The sequence below is a fragment of the Solanum dulcamara genome, chromosome 7, assembly GCF_947179165.1.
Source record: "Solanum dulcamara chromosome 7, daSolDulc1.2, whole genome shotgun sequence".
Classification (NCBI taxonomy): Eukaryota; Viridiplantae; Streptophyta; class Magnoliopsida; order Solanales; family Solanaceae; genus Solanum; species Solanum dulcamara.
In genome coordinates, this window is record NC_077243.1 from 683,134 (window position 1) to 700,760 (window position 17,627).

Sequence of the window (17,627 nt, forward strand, 5' to 3'; positions counted from 1 at the left end):
ATATTTTGTACAGCTAAGGTTTACATAAATTTTTCAAAAATACTGATGTAATAACGCCTTGCCTTTAATTTCTTAGTTGTTTTTTCCTTTCTCTTCAAAGACTCAATAAAACATTTCCTAATAAAGAAATTTCCATACCTAATATTCAAATTCAAAGCTTTTAATTGAAAATAAAACATTAATTATCATTCCAATACACCCGTTGTTGATTTTTCTCTTTTTATTTTCTTCACTTTTATATAATTTACCCTTTTCATATTATACAATAATTCTTAATTGGAAATGACACATACCAAATTAGTCTTTCAAAAATATAGTCATAAACATAAATGACAATTCTATATGTGAAACGAAACTATAAATACTAAAAAGCTTTAAACATCAAATATGTTATTGTCGTATATACTAAAAAGAATATCGTAAAAATCAGAATAGGTGAAGTATATGCTTTGCACATTAATTTTCTTGAATGAAGATCATTGTCTCCATTTTCTTATAAGTTTTCAATTTATATTTAATATTTTCTTCAAAACAATTTTTTAAGAAAACTCACATAATATAAGGGGGAAATGGAGGAGGTTTTTGTTTTTTAAATAATATTGCAATGTGAAAATCACTTATACTAAATGCAAAGCCGCGTTTCAATACGAGACCAACAAATCATATTAAAAGTGGTTCTATATACTTTTTTTCTCTTAATTTATGTGATAGTTTTTTTAATCAACATTAAAAAAACACATTTTTTTCTTTGACGTAATCAATATTTTATCCATGTTGAATTTCACTTATTTGGCAAAAAATCTTTTATTGATATGGGAACCAACCTACAACAACAATAACAACAAACCCAGTATAATCCCACAATGTGGGTCTGGGGAGGGTAAAGTGTACGCAGACCTAACCCCCACCTTGAAAGGTAGGACGACTGTTTTCGAAAGACCCTCGGCTTTAAGAAGAGGAAAACAAGATAAAAAGTCAGATAAGGACAAGCATATCTAAAAAAAAGGATGAAAACAAGGAATAGCAAAAATGAGAAAGTCATGATAAAGTAGTACGGAAAGAAAAAGGCATTAACTACTATAAATAAATAAGATAAGATAAGATAATAAGATAGTTAAAGTGCAATGGCGCCACAACTATAAACAGCAATACAATGCAGAAATCAAATGGTAATAAACAATGAGCAGAACTACAACTACTATGGTGCAAAGGATGAATCGTCTAGTCTTTTATCCTAATATGAGTCATCCACAAAGGAAATTATAGTGCGCTAATGAGCCTACTAATAAGGTAGAATAACGAGACTATGTACTAGCCTTCTACCCTAATGTGGATACTCCACACGCTCCTATCTAAGGTCATGTCCTCGGTAAGCTGTAACTGCGCCATGTCTTGTCTAATCACTTCTCCCCAATATTTCTTCGGTCTACCCCTACCTCTTCTGAAATCATCTATGGCCAACCTCTCACACCTCCTCACTGGGGCATCTGTGTCTCTCTTCTTCACATGTCCAAACCATCTAAGTCGCATTTCCCGCATCTTGTTTTTCACCGATGTCACTCCTACCTTATCCCGAATAGCCTCATTTCTAATCCTGTCGTTCCTGGTATGCCCCGTTAAAGTATGGGAACCAACCTATCCGCGGAAAAACATTTATAAGCACCGTTAAAGTATAGACATTGAAATTTCAAAATAGTCTCAAAATACATGAATCAGACACGTCACCAGAGAAATTTGAAATTTAAAAAATACCCTCGACATAAAGCACGCCCATAACAAATGGATATCAACTTCTAGCCTCTTGTCAATATTGATTAATTGAAAGCTCAACTTCCAATATTGTATGTTGCACCTAGAAATAATAAATTACATTAATTTGCTAAAGAATTACTACTAAGGTTGGTATAATTAAGTATGGTAATCAGAATCGAGGAGACAAGTAACGTAGGCATGCTAAAAAAAATGATTGTGGACACCATGATCGTAAGACATTTGAAAATGGAATTGATTCCATAAGGAGATAAAAATTGACCTATGATTACTTTAATTACAATTTCTTCTCTATTGTGTAGAGAAAGTCTTTGGAGTATATATAACAACTTGGCAGTGGTATAATATATGTATACAGAGATTACGGCCCCTCCACTAGCAAAATAATGCCAAATTGTCAATGGGAATATACTCATACATATGCCGTCCAATAATTGATTCTATTCATTATTTAGCAGCAAAACAGCAGAATTTGGGTTTTCCTTTTTTCCCGCTAGTCAACTATACAATACTTTGATCTAATTTTTTTATTTTTTATTTTTTGTGCAAGTAAATGTGATAAGACCATTTGCTAAACATGAAATGCAATTTGTTTGATGATAAAATATCATGTAATTTTAAACACTTGAACCTTTTTTATCCTCCTTAAATAGATTTCTCTATTATGATTGATTTATTCATCTGAAATTCTTATTATGCAGGTTGATTTTTTTTTCTAATTTCCTAATATTATTTCGTCTGATAAAAAAGTCATAGCCCAACTTATTTTGGGGGGTTTATAAGCTGCTTTCAGCCTTTAAATTGCTCTAGATAAGCTAATTAAAATATATTTAATTATTTTTTTGGATTTATTTTAAGCACAAAATTACATTAAGTTGGCTAGTCAAACACTCGAAAAAACTGAAAATAACTTATAAGTTGTTTTCAGTAACTTATAAGTCAATTCAAACGGGCTCTAAGAAGAAATAAAATATTATTTCCTACTTATTTATTAGTTAAAGTGATTTTTTTAAAAAAAAATAATAATAATGTTCTTTAAAAGTAATATTTTTATCGGAATCCCCTCATAGTAACTCCACCATTGATATTCATTTATCTAACGACAAAACAATTGTAAAAAAATAAAAAAAATATTTTATTTTCTAATAGTTTTCACGAATTGAAGTGGAATAAATATTTTTAATTAAAAATTATTATTAAAAAAAAATGTGTTTAAAAAGAAAAAAAATGATATCTTTATTTAGAAAAGGACATTTTTGATTAACTAAGCAACAATAAATATTATTTTTGGATGAAATTATAAAAGATAAAAATATTTTTTGATCAAACTATTAACTGATAATATTTTTATTTAGTTCACATATGGAAGATAAGGACACTTTTTAACCCTTTCCAAATATTTTATACAAAGAAATGATGATCTAGTGATAAAACTCTTTCGTATACTCCATTTTTGTAACAAATTTTAAGGTAAGGGGAAAAAAGAAAAAGAGTGGAAGAAATATTAATAAGGCGGCAATAGTGACGTGGAAAATGTGCGATGTGGGATGATTGGTTTGTGCCGACAAAGGATGAGCACGTGGTTGAACACAGTTGGTTCGTCTGGACAAGCAATTATTGCTGAAAAAAAATGCCACAAAGTGGTAGCGCGTTCTTGATCGTATGCCCCATTCGTCGGAATGCGAAATAGGACTTTCATCGCTCGTTTAATATTTCGAGTTTTGAATTCTTCTCGTATTTTTTTTATCATAATCATGATATTTTTTTTGAGAATACTTGTCTTGTCGATTTTTTCCCACGTTTTTTTTATCTTAGAACCCGCACCATATTTTTTCGAATCGTTCGTTAGACAAGGCCCACATGTTGTGCATTTCTGGTGTTCTGCTCGTGGGAGGAGGATGCGGATGCTTGAAGGTCCCGCTGACACGAAATGATTTAGAAAGATTCTTCTTTATCGATGATGATCAGTCATGATATCCATAGTCTTGCTTCTTTTTCGACGGACACAAACACTCGGGACTCTCATTCAACATGTTTTTTTTTTGAAGTTTATGAGTGATTAAATTTGCCATTAAGAAAACATTTGAATGTTTGATTAAAGTTATACAAATATTAATAATATGTGTATTTGATATGAATGGTAGTAGAATTATATATTTTTATTTAAAAAATTAGAATATAGAGAAATAAATGCATGAACAAATCAAGAGAAATTAACATTTACTGTATATATGTTGGTATCGCCCTTAGTTATGAAAAATTTAGTTATTATATATGTATTATTTATTCTATCGTCTACTTTGCATAAAAAAAAATATAAATATATAGACTTATATCTACGTGTTTTATTTATTTGGGATTGTAAACTAGTAACCCCGCCAAATTGAATTTTATACATAGCAATTATAGTGCTACTAAACATGATAATAATTATGTGATCTTAATACATAAATGAATAATTCATTTCATAACCAGTAACCAATGATCTTAAGTTTATAACTCGTGTAGTTATTGGATATTAAATACACAAGAGATTATTCTAATACAATTATAAGATTTTAGCTCCATCACCAGCCGAGGGAACCTATTTTGGTGCTGGCTCTAATCAGTAAAAAGATCATTTAAGAAAATCAATAATTTATACATATATTCAAAGGATTTTAAAGATATATAAAGAGTTAAAAGTAACTAGATTCCATCGAACTCATAAGTAATACTACAGAATGATATACATATATATATATATATATATGTATATATATATAAATACTTCAAACTATACACATTTCAGAACTCATTTGAATAATACTAAATCCCAACCACTTATTGAATCACTTGCAAACCAATAATTTAGCAGTACAATCAATACTTAATATAGAAACAATAAATAATTAAGAATGAAGATAACATATTTCTTCTTTTATGAATGAAAATTGTTAGCAAAATTTGCGGAGTACCACGTTATCTTCTTCATTAATTTGTAACAGCAAGACAGGCATGTAGGGTTGTGAATAAATAATAGTAGTACTCTAATGAGAATAGAAATGTTAGCATCAGGAATTAATGCAAGTTGGAGTTTAGCAACAGTTCTACTAACATGTTAATTTCTAGGACTGGAGTTAATATAAGGTTGTCAGCATGCATCCTCTTTCTTGTCATGTCGGGCCTATTTCAAGAACTGGACCCATTATAATTAATTTTTTGTCCTTGTTATTGGATAAGACAAGACTGAAAATCCCCATACTTCCAATTCCACCTTAATGACAATATTAATTTCCAAATTATTTTTTAGCAAAACTCAACATTAACGTTTGGCTATAAATTTACAATGTCATTTTTTTGGAAGTTTCTTCATGTGTTTAATCATAAATTTTAGGAGAAATATTTAGCTTTTTAAATAAACATGATTTATACTTATAAGTTATAAAAATTATTAAAATTATCTATAAGTTTGTATTATCATTTTTATAATAAATATGTTCCGTAAAAAAATAATCTTATAACATAATAGATGACAATCAACAACAACAAAATACTAATATGAGCAAGAGCAATACAATAATCACACATTCAAACTTGTTACTGATTCAAGATAAAATATAATCCATCAAAAACAAATTATTCTTTTTTAATAGAGTTAGTAATAGATAGATATTAATTGAGATTAGTAGATGATGAGCCTGGCAGAAATGCAAGGCAAGGCTGCGTACAATAGACCCTTGTGGTCAGGCCCTTCCCCGGACCCCGCGCATAGCGGGAGCTTTAGTGCACCGGGCTGCCCTTTTTTTTTTTAGTAGATGATGAGCGATTTTATAAAATATAAAAGTCTGAATAATTTTTAAATTTAGAAATTCCCAAATACTAGACTTATCCCAAATTCTATTTTTTTTTAGAACTTGAGATTTTTGCCAAATAACTTGACGAGTTATATGGCCAAATATTAATTTCCAAGTTTTTTCAATTTTTTTTCCAAATATATTTGTGTCAAACGGCGCCTAAGACACTTGTATTGGGTAAGAGGGGTAAATATGTTCCATTTCTAACATTAAAGGTTACGACAGGTTTGAGTGATTAGAGAGAGCAAAATGAGGGAGTTCCTACGGAGAGTTAAAAGAAGGCTGATATTGATACTGAAAAACCCTCCATACTCTGTTATCAAACCCCTTTAAGTTAAATAATTTCTAAATATGAATACGTATCACTTTTTTTTTAAAACCAATAAAAAAATGTTTCATATAAAATAACACAGAGGAAACAATTATCTTTATAAAAGAACACAAATCAACTCAAATTGTGAGTTGACATTTCCTAGACCAAATCAAGAAGTTACCATTGGGAATGCATGCTTTGCTAACAGAAATTGATGAATTTGTACTCTCTGCTTTCTGTACATTAATTGATATTACATTAGAGACATTGAAAGAGTCTCTTTAGAGTAGAAGGCCTTGTCAGTCTCATTAATTGCTGGTAAATAGTTTGAGTTAGATGATAAGAATCCCAAAAGACATGTGGCTTTTTGGGCTTTTACAAACCTCAAATTGCTTAACTGGCCTCTTCCTCCACAGCTATATATTCCTCTATATCTTCCTGTTCCACAACAGGCTCTTTTCCCTTCCTTCAAACCTACAACAATATGATCAAATCAAAACTGTTTACAAGTTGAATAATCAATTTATGATTTTTGACTGATTTTAATTTATAAGTATTTTTAGTATCTACCAAATACGATTATACACGAAGATAAGCAAGAAAATAAAACTTATAAATTAGTCAAACTAACTTGGAATCGTAAATTAGTACATACCATATCTAGAGGGATTATTCATCCTCTGTCTCAAACTACGATTGAAGTCATAAAGTGAGTAAGTGAACCCATTCAACTCTTTTTTCATTCCTAAGAGAAGACTTTGAAGTTCAAGATTATGCAATTTTGCCAATTTTGAAGGTTCTTCCAAACACCCATTTTTGGTGGTAGGATTAAGCATTCTTAGGCCTGTTAAACATCCCAAGTCACTCAAATTCAAAAACCCAAATTTCCTTCCTCCATTCTTGTATATCTCCTTGGTGAAATTTCATATCTTTTTTAGTTAATTGTACAATAATTAAATTTTGAGTTGATTACTCAGAAACTTAGTGTAATGAGTGAATTTGTATACAAAATAGAGTGACTTTTCGATTACAAAATAACTATTCATTTTTACTGTTAGAATTTTACTTACTTGGACCACAGTAGTCAAGTTGCCAATGACCATTTGTACGTATTGGTGACCAGAATAGGAAGCTAGGAGTGTGGAATTGGTCAAAAAGGGCTTTAGTCATTGGTCCCAATACTAGTCAAGTAAACAGCACTTCTCAATATTTTGTTCGATTTAGAATAGCCAAACTTGTTTCTCAGCAAAAAAATCTTCTTGTATTTATTCAATTGTGTCTTCAAATCAATCACCTGAAGAGATAACTCAATAAGAGTTTAAAACAAAACTAGTTCTGCACAGCGCACGTTCTTATGAGAAGGCTGACACACTTATAAAAACAAAAATTTATTTGTTGCATTCTAGGTGGGTAGGGGCCATAATGTTTTTGGTCTGGTTGAAAGTCCAAGATAGCAGTGTTTTCGTTTTTGGGCCATGTATTGGGGTGCTAGATAGAAATAGCACCACTCTCCAATTTTGGGTCCAATCTTTGAAAAATAATCACCATCAATCTATTATGGAGTTTAGGGTTTCAAAGGTGAAATTTCAAGACATTATCAAATTCTACACGTAAAACTCTCTAATAATATCCTAGTGTTTCAGTTCGAGGCCACTGTTGAAATTCCGTCATTGTTTAGCTCACTCGGTAATTGAGGGATATTGTTTAAAAAGTGACCTCGAAAAAGATCTATGACTTATAGCATTTGACTCGAATGGATGCCTGATTGGTACCATCTTTTTTCATCTTCACATATTTTTAAGAGAAGCAAACACTTGAATAGTTGAATATTGCATGGGATATATAAATATAAGAATATCGTTAATACATTAATTGATTTGCACTAAGCAAAGAAAGTTTATCGTGTATATAGTGTGAATAAGAGTTAGTAATTTTTAGTAAGGAGGTTCAAAATCTGAAAAAGTAGATTAATATGTCGATATCTACTATGTATACATAAAAAAATATTTTAATCATGTATAAGTATAATTTTTTGTCGAAGGAGGTTCGAATGAACTCTTGTACACTAACTAGCACAGATAATTTCAAACAAATCATTGAACAAATTTCAATTTTGATTACCCTATATATATATAACCATAATGACTTCTCGAATAGTATAAGTCGTAATATTACCCCATTCCTTAATTTTTTTTTCGACAAATCATTGAACAGGTTTCGATTCTGACAGTTGTCCGTTAATGTAATAGTAACAGAGGCTAAGTAATAATTCAATAAGTAACATGCTAAACATGAGAAGTTTCTACAACTGGACGCAGGTAGAGCAATTAGAATATTTCAACGCAATCAGCGGCATGTTAATTATTTTCTCTAAAGTTGATCAAAAGGTCTTTCACTTTTAAGGGTACAAATTAAAAGTAAAATCTTGTGATGAATTCTTGCTTCTTTTGATAGTTTTCACTTTGTGATTGACTCATTTGGTAAGAATGCATAAGAGTTGAATTTTTTTTGATAGTTTTCAGTAATTATGTAATTTTCATGTCTATCAGGGGGAAAAGTAACACTTAAGAAATTAAAATTACACGTTCAAACAAAATTTCAACTTCAAATCAACATAATTTTGAATCACTAATTTCAAATCATGTCCAAACGGGTCCTTAGACGGGCCATTAATATTAAGTACCTAACTGCTTAACATTCTATAACTAATTAAAATAAATATATTAATAATGTAAATTTTATACCTATCAATATATATACAACTTAATTTATTTTTTTCCTTTTTAGTTAGCCATGCATGAGTGATGAGAGCATATGAAGTGAAAAGAACGTACTGCTCCCTGGAATGTCTGGACAAGAGAGCCAGCTCCAGCTGATGCAAAGTTTGCTCCATTACTGTAACTATCCTCTTCATTCCTTGGCTGCATAACAGGCTCTGGGATTGGAACCTTTGCATATTCAGCTGTCATAAAACCATCTTATCTTACAACCAAAAACAATATAGAAATGGATTGTGGGTATAATTCAACCTCAAAAACTAGTTCATGAAGGCAGAATTGTCTAACTAATACTTCCTCCGTTTAAAAAATAATGACCTTGTTTGACTTGACACAGAATTTAAGAAAATAAAGAAGATTTTTCAATTTTGTGGTCCTAAATTATAGTTATGTCAAATGTACTAAAATGTCCTTTGATCTTGTAGTCTGAAACATGCCACGTAGAAAAGTGTTACCAAAACAAGAAAGGGGTCATTCTTTTTAAAACAGATTAAAAAGAAAAGGAGGTCATTCTTTTTGAAACGGAGGGAGTAACAAAAAAAAATGAACATTTAAGATACATTCGGATCGATTATATTTTTGAATACTAAAATTAATAGGAGTTATAATTTTGTAAATGTAGATATGACACCAACTCAACCACAAAAGCTAGTTCATGAAGAGATTATTGTCCAAGTCCATTTAAGGAGTCCAATTTCCCATCTCTCTATCGATATGGGAATTCTTAAACACTCCCCCCGCATGTGCAGATCTCAACTAGAATGTCTAGATGTAGTTGGAAGGAAAAATGACTATCCCTTTCTCCTTTTAATTTAAACTGTTCTAATTGATCTTGGAAAAATTTCTGACAATAAAACACATTTCCTCAAAAAGCATATTTTTTTGAAAAAATGATTTTCGTCATATCAAACACAAGTTAATTTACGGAGCAAGCATGATTACCAATGAAATCAGAAATCAAACGACCATCAGAAAATCTTCCGGTAGGGGAGTTGAAGTAAGATTTTCCATAGGGCCAGAAATTGGCTTGATCAAGAGTTGATGTATTTATGTAATTGTTGTTTCCCACATCAAAATAGGAGTCACCAAAGATGAAGAGAACAGCTCCCTTTTTGCATTCACTTATCATAGGGAGGCTGCTGCATGTTGCACCCATTAATTCCAGATACAGAACCACATGATTGAATATGGTAAAATAGCTGATTATTGCATCCATAGGATTATTATTTGCCATATGGTTTTAGAAAAACTTTGATTATTTTAGGGAGATAGAAGATAGGACCAATTTATTTAAAGCAAGTTACTAGAAGGAGAAAGAAGTGCATGCGTGCATTTTTCCTGAGTTTCTATGATTACCTACCAACGCATGCTATGTTTGATTGAAATTAACCACCAAACTTCCAATTTCGTATTGTTTTGTACACACCAAATCTGAGCTGCATAGGCCTCATTTAGAGGGAAATCTTCCCTATCATATTCTAAGGGTACGTGCACTCAAGAGATCTCTAATTAAGAATAAAAAAATAGATTTTATCAATCTATTCCACCATACCATATATGGTGGTATTTAGTTATTCATAATATAAATAAACAATAATAACGAAACAATTGCATGGGTATAACGTTACATATGTGGTCCTATCCTTCATTGTTTAGAAAATGATTTATTCACGTTGATAAATGTTTAAACACCACTTTGCTTTATCATATCCAACCTTTCATTTTGACTTTATTGACTTGGACTTCAATAATTTTGAAAAATAAGTAATGACGAACACAAAAATTCTTTGAGAAATTCAAGTGGACTAAGAATATATATGTATATGTAGTATAAATTCTGAGAGGAACTTTCAAAAATAGTAAAGATTTGAAAGATAATTAAGCTCTTTAGCTATAATTTGCCTAATTACATTTCATAACTATAGTTTCAAATTGAAATGCTAATTTCCGTTTGTATATCTCACTACATTATACAAATTAGGCTTTTCCGTTTGTATATCTCGATATATTATACAGATTGGATTTTTAAAGCGATTGTATGTACACATACAAATTTGCTTTAGAGATTTGTATCTGAGCCCCTAAATTCGCTTTATATACAAATATAAATTTTTAGAGATAGTATATGTGCCTCCACAGATTTGTATATGAGCTTCAAAATATACAAATACCAACGAAAATACAAATTTTGCTTTAGAAATTTGTATATTCTCTTTCTAATTTATATATGAGCCCCAAATTTGTATAATAGCAAATTTCATTAAATTATAGCTAATTTACGTAATTTTTTAAAACTATTTATTAAATAATACAATAATGTTTACCAATTCGCACAATTTCAACATGGATGAAACAGCCGCGTAGATTGATGTCGACAGTAGATTATTTCCTTGTAGACACAGAAAGAGCAGTTCATGTGTAAACAAACTTTACTTTTTTTTTTTTTTAAACACTTTTTGGTTTGGTGTCAAAAAGGCTCCGACAGGGAACTTGAACAAAAACAATTGTAGTTGGCAGCATTTTGACTGTCGTCGAATTCAGACTTATAATAATTCAAAAACATCTCTCACATTTTATTTGAATTTTGAAACCGCACGTTTTCCAAATTCCCTCATTCATCGATCTCCAATTAGCAAATCATACATATGTACGATTTTTGTAATTAAATCTTGTTAAAATTCAACTATATAGGTACATAGATAATGGAATAGCTACTTGGTACGTAACAAATACGAATACACTCTGCATATCCAAAACTGTATTTACACAAAATAAAGGTATTACAAAGTAATTCCAATTGATCAGTTCGTTAGATGTAAATAGATGCAGAGCACTTGTTGGAGAAACTTCCTCTGATGTTCATTGGAAGAGATATCTAGAAAATAGAAGGAAAAAAAGTCCTAATTAACATCATGAGCAGTGCGTAATATCAATTAAAAGTATTACATATATGTAAGTAATTAAGTTAGAATAATGAAGACATAAATTAATTATAATCTGGTTCATACCGTATTATGTTTAGCTGCTTTCAAGCTGCAGACCATTTGTTTACTGAGTTCAATATGGTTTTGGTCTATATTTATGGCGCATTCCACGGCCAGCTTCAAAAAATTGCAAGAAGAAATACAATTAAAATTACTAGAAATCAAATCGCTTAAAAGGTAACTACATGTAATAGTACGTCTATTAAAAAAAATTGGATGAATAAATCAAAACAAACAATAAGAACTAACTTCACAAATGAAAAAAGTACAAACCTTCACCTTGGGCAAGTTGATATTGAGAATTTTTACTTGAGCTGCAACATCACCCAATATGCTTGCCAATGTAACACTTTTTGTGGAACTATTTTGTTTCAATGAAATATTAGACAAAATTTGTGTAACGTTCACGCAGTAAAATATTGCTCGAGTTTCCAATGTTAAGTTATTACTATGAGGAGGTTGATAAAAGGCAGGAACTTGAATCATGCCGATTACTACTCCTTCATTAAACACGTGAAAACGCATCGGCTTATACCTTATGCCAACTTTGTTAGGATTTTGCGCAACTAGTGTCAGACAGACCACAGATGAAAATAGGGGGTCGGAGTTTGAATTCGACACGCTCAAGTTATAAGATTGTACCTTTAACGTTTGAAGTGTGAAATTAGGCTTTTGGGGCTTCAAGATTAAGTAAAGGATGGAAGGAATAATCACAACCAAAAGGCTTATCAAGAATATGAAGGTGAAAAGAAAGAAGAGGAATTTTTTGAAAGAAAATGCTTGACAATAATATGAAACATAATCCATGACATGAAATGAAGCAAATCATATTTGGAATTTTGGTATGGGTTTAATTAGTTTGATAGCTCTTAAATGGGGTTTTGTATTTAATTTGGCTTTATAATATTAGTGAAGCCTTCAATTACAAGGAGGAATATGATGTTTTTCTTTCTGCCACTGTCTTTCTGATCCTATTCCTTTCTTGAACTTAAAATTACACACAACTAGTTCTTTCTCAGCCACCTTTGCTCAGCCCTAAGGTAATGCGCCTGGCCAGGTTGAGATACACTTGAATTGGGCTTAGGCGAGCTCATGTTAGAAATCATAAATTTGCAGGTTTTGTCCTTCGAATGAATTAGATTTTTATTTTTTGCCCTTTAACAATTAAATTTATGCCTAATGAGGCGTAAGTTCTTTAGAAATTAAAATCATGTTAGAGCATAAGTAATAAAATATTATGACACGAAAATATAAATTTATATCTGCAAAAAATTAATCTTTATGAGGGACATAAATTAAAGACCAGAACAAAATAAGGGTAAAAGTGCATATGACTCATCAGAAATCGGTGCAAGTGTTTGTGCAAGTGATGTTATTTGAGACTAGTAGGGATGACAAAATGGATAAAATTTAGGAAAAATTACGCGGATAAGTAAACATAGACTAGTTAATTAGCTAATATAGCTATAGTTTGAATTAATTATAGCTCACGACAAACATCTAGCTGTAATTACAGTTTAAGTTTTGTATAATTCGCGCGATTATACAGTTGAGTTTTGCCTAATTCGCGCGATTCATACAAATATTTTGTGCGCGAATCGAATTGTATAGCAAAATATAAAAACATTACAAATTGTATAACAAATTATACAAACGTTGTGCATGAATTGTATAGTGAAATTTACAAACATTATACAAAAACTGTGAATTATACAATCATATACAAATGTTGCACGAATTATACAAACGATGTTATAACTATAGAGCATAATTAAGATATTTTTGAATAGTTAAATACGAAAATTTCCTAGAAAATTCATGGTTATCGCTCGATTTAACCCATTTTAAATGGGCTGGTTATCCAAACCTTTATTTGTGGATCAACTCATATGATATCCACTCCCCTTAAGGTTTGGTTTTAATTAATTTAACTAGTACGTACAACAACGGAGAACAAACTCTACCCAGGCCGGGCCTCGTGCTTAGATGCTACTCCTAATTATAGTACTAGTTTTATACAATCACGGGCAGCCACATATATATCTTTAAAAAAAGAACTATCTGGGCTGACACAATGATACAGAACGAGTATTTCCATGCCGTACTAGATGGTTATAAAAATAAAAGAAATTGCGTGATTTTAAGCCTCCCCCACGTTTCCAATGCTTTCACCTCAACAACCTCGTCACCTACCCACCGATAGCTCTCATCTTTACCTAACATATACCTTCTTTTCTTACCATGATGCCCGACTAACCTTTTTTATGTTTTCAGTGTTCGATACTCATCTGAATTCGCGCATTGCCAAACCCCATTTCTAAGCATGATTTCTTTCTTTAAAGTAGTGCACTCAGAGACGCACCAAAGACGTAATGTTGCACACCGGTAAAGAAACTATACAGAGATTGGACTACCATATCAATATACTCATAGATTGCAGCGTCTACATTCAACTGAAATACTAAATAAAAATATAATTAATTAAAAATTTTTCATTTTAAACAAAATTTGAAAATTCAATAACTTCTTTTTCTAAGAGACTAATTAGACAAAATAAGTAAAGTTAAATAATCTATTAATAATTTCTTAATTATCATTCATATAAAATGCGAGGAGTAACTTACAAATCAAACTCATCTTATTAACTTGTACAAGATCCATTTTTTCACAAAATGCACAACATATTTTTACAAAAAATAAAAACTCGATTAATCTTAACAAGAACAATATCTACACCCTTTAGACGGAAAACGAGGCCATAGAAAATGACAACGCTAATTCTCCAATGCACTCAGTATATTAAGCATCGAGGTCTCATCAACAACTGTCATCATCCATACAGCCCAATTGTTATTAAAAAAATAAAAACTTGAAATTTAGCATCTCTAGTGCAAATTAAACCTAATTAGCTATGCACTGTTCTAACACCAAATACCGATTGAGCGCACAATCCATGGCTTAATCATGTTTGTCTGTGGATCATCCTTCTTCCACCACCAGACACACCTAAAAGAACATGTTAACAAAGATCAAATTAACATATCAAATATCTGCACCAAGTACATCATACAACAAAACAATCACTCACATGAAGCCTTTATTTACAATAACTAGGCAAGGAAAGCATGTTGAGTTAAAAGACGCCTCCCATTAAAGAAGGAACATCATCAAAGGACCAAAGGTCCATTGCATTTACTTCATTTTGAGCCTCACTTGTGTTGAGGAAAGTATCAACTGATGCATCCCAATTTCCCTCCATGTATGGGAGTTGAAAGAAATTCATCTGTGGTTCAAAAGCTGAAAGCTCTCCAGATAGCATGTCCACAGTGTTAACATCATCAGTTACGGGATTGCTTGTGCATGATTTCAGCTTTTTCTGGGGATTGGCGTCTTCAACAAATTGAGCTTCATTACTTTCAACAGCAGCTGACAGAACAGATGATATCTCCGGAGTCCTGGAGCATGGCTCTCCCCAACTAAAATCAGAGCACTCAAAAGAGTTGCTTCCTACATCAGAGTTGAAGTAGATATCGCCACCAGCTGAAGGGACGAATGATCCAAATCCCGTATCTGCAGAAGCCCTGCTCCCATTCTCATATCCATACTGCTTTGTCATGGGTTTCTCTTCAAAAAATCCCAAAGAATCACAATAGCCACCCTCCACATTGTTCATGATTGCTGAGTCAGACTGAACTGAATCCAGGCTCTCCTTAGGAAGGACCTTCTGAGGATTCACCTCAACAGTGTGTCTTGACGCAGGTGCTGGAGCTTCATTAGGAAAGTTCACCTTAGCTTTCTTGCCTCTGATCCTCCTAGCCTCAATATCATAAGCTCTGGCAGCTTCTTCTGCAGTGTTGAAGGTTCCCAGCCAGACCCGAACCCCTTTCCTTGGGTCACGTATTTCAGCTGCCCACTTACCCCAAGGTCTCTGTCTGATCCCCCTATACTGATTCTTCCTCTTTCTCTTAGAGGATTTATCAGCAGCATCCTTGTCTGAATCAACAGTTTTCAAAGATATGGAACCTTCAGATAATAAATGAATTATTAAGTATTTCATTCATCCATAATTCCATCATAAATTTTCATAGATAAATCCATCAAATACCATGCTATATAAATAACCATAAAACATAAGAGGCCTAATAACAAATCAACCACGGAGAGCATGTTCGCTGATGATCCACTAGTGCTAGATTGCTAGAGGCAACAGTTTACACAAAATCAAGCCTTCCCAAAAACTTTCTTGGTATGATGATTAAATGTAGAGATGGTTCCAAGATTTGAACTTTATAGATTTTGGATTCCAGGACAGCAATCGCCAAGTGTTGGTTGGTAATTGAATTTCTCACATATACAGGATTTGGGCTATAAACACCAGGTTAGGACCCATATGTTAGAACCTACCTCCACCCCAGAATTAAAAAATACAGAACTGAGAAGCCTAGATCTTAGCGCTTATTATCTAATATCATCATCGATCTGACGAAATTTAGATTTTTCTGAAGGCATGATAAATCAAAGCCTCTTAGGGTAGAGAGTTCATCATCTACAGAACTTGTTACCATTTAGCAATCAAATTGGATCTAGACAGGAAATATTGATCCAAACAAACAACGCAACAACATTTGAGATTGATTTCTCATAACCTTCTTCAACTATCTTAAAAGTATTTCATTCATAAAGTTTCCAACCAAAATTCAACGCAACCATGTCAAATTTGGTACATTAAAGTTAATGAGACTTAACTAATAAAAGTAGAGGTTAAAAAAGACAATCGCGATTGATTTCCTGTTCTGGTGTAAACAAATCCTAAACTTAAAAGGTAGATTTAAGGCGTCTCAAAACATGAATGCTTACACAGATACCTATTATCAGTTTCTGCACTTATCACTATTTTAGCTAAACAAGTAGAAAAAATGGCATCTCGAATCCTTCCACACATCTTTCTTTTGGATCTTCACACAAATTTATTGTTTACTTTTTAGGCAATATATATAGATTATATTTTTAGTTTAATCAGCTGGGTGGACTAATATTTAGGTTGATTTTTCTTTTCTTTTTAGCTAATCAAGCATAAGAAAATAGCATCTTGGATCCCTCATTTGCCTTATGTTAAAAACTTGAATAAACTCAAACGTAATATCACAATAACTTCACTAACAGACATCAAAATCACAGTTCATGCCAGAAAAACCTGGAATAGTCTACAGAAATCAAGTAATTAAATGAAAGAGAAAAAAAAATACCAGTAGACTGATTAGAAGCCGAGAAGGCAAATGGCTTGATATCCTCATCATCGGATAATTCTTTGAAGTCCTGATAATCGGCTTCAAAGTCGTCAACTACTTCAGATCGCAAGTGCTTGGAGTGATAATTGTTAGGATTTTTTTGCTTCTTACTCATATTGAAGCGACCCCACAGCAAGTCGGCGGTGAGCCGGCGAGAAGTCCGGCTAGGGTCTATGTAATCGGAGATTATAGCACCACCACACATTATTTATGTTTCTCACAGCACAAGAAAAAAAGTTTTTTGCACAGATCAGGTTTTCTTGGTTTTGACGGGAAATGTATAAATTGTAAAGCTATTTGGCTTCCTTTCCAAAGAGATGCCAACTCCCTTTTATAAAGGGCTGAGAACGTTGCGGAGAGACGGCACTTGTTTTTACGTTGATGCCCCTTGGACTGGCAGTACTTACCGAAACTGCCCCTTCTACACAGAGGTTTTTTTTTTTTTTTTTTTTTTTTCCTTCTACACAGAGGGTTAACAATGTCATTACAAATATTTCAAGTGCTTGTAACGTAGTTACTCACTTCATTCCATATTAAGTGAATTTATAAGTCAATGTACAAATATTAAGAAAAATATTCAATGATATAATTTGAATCATACTTTTCATTATTGTTCTTTGTAAAATCATAAATATAACTTTGCAGGAGTATGTTTTATA

General features: G+C 31.9%; 2 protein-coding genes and 1 pseudogene across 4 annotated transcripts; all 3 read right to left on the reverse strand.

The window, feature by feature from the left end:
• Nucleotides 1-5,936: 5,936 nt before the first annotated feature.
• LOC129896072 (GDSL esterase/lipase 5-like) lies at nt 5,937-10,018 on the reverse strand (annotated as a pseudogene).
• A 1,269-nt stretch (nt 10,019-11,287) lies between these two features.
• LOC129896130 (NDR1/HIN1-like protein 13) lies at nt 11,288-12,533 on the reverse strand. 2 transcript variants are annotated; one of them, XM_055971963.1, is made up of 3 exons: nt 11,960-12,533; nt 11,705-11,797; nt 11,288-11,571 (listed from the first exon to the last, which is right to left on the reverse strand). In XM_055971963.1, the coding sequence occupies exons 1-3, from the start codon at nt 12,485-12,487 to the stop codon at nt 11,506-11,508; spliced, it is 687 nt and encodes a 228-aa protein (XP_055827938.1). In that variant the 5' UTR covers nt 12,488-12,533; the 3' UTR covers nt 11,288-11,505. The 2 variants fall into 2 exon arrangements, with proteins under 2 accessions (XP_055827938.1, XP_055827937.1); XM_055971962.1 differs by having other exon boundaries at nt 11,954-12,528.
• A 1,763-nt stretch (nt 12,534-14,296) lies between these two features.
• On the reverse strand, nt 14,297-17,283 carry LOC129894415 (ethylene-responsive transcription factor RAP2-12-like). Of its 2 annotated transcripts, XM_055970103.1 has the most exons (3): nt 16,927-17,283; nt 14,769-15,703; nt 14,297-14,686 (listed from the first exon to the last, which is right to left on the reverse strand). In XM_055970103.1, exons 1-2 carry the CDS (start codon nt 17,171-17,173, stop codon nt 14,814-14,816), a joined length of 1,137 nt encoding a protein of 378 aa, XP_055826078.1. In that variant the 5' UTR covers nt 17,174-17,283; the 3' UTR covers nt 14,297-14,686; nt 14,769-14,813. The 2 variants fall into 2 exon arrangements, with proteins under 2 accessions (XP_055826078.1, XP_055826077.1); XM_055970102.1 differs by having other exon boundaries at nt 14,297-15,703.
• Between the last annotated feature and the right edge of the window lie 344 nt (nt 17,284-17,627).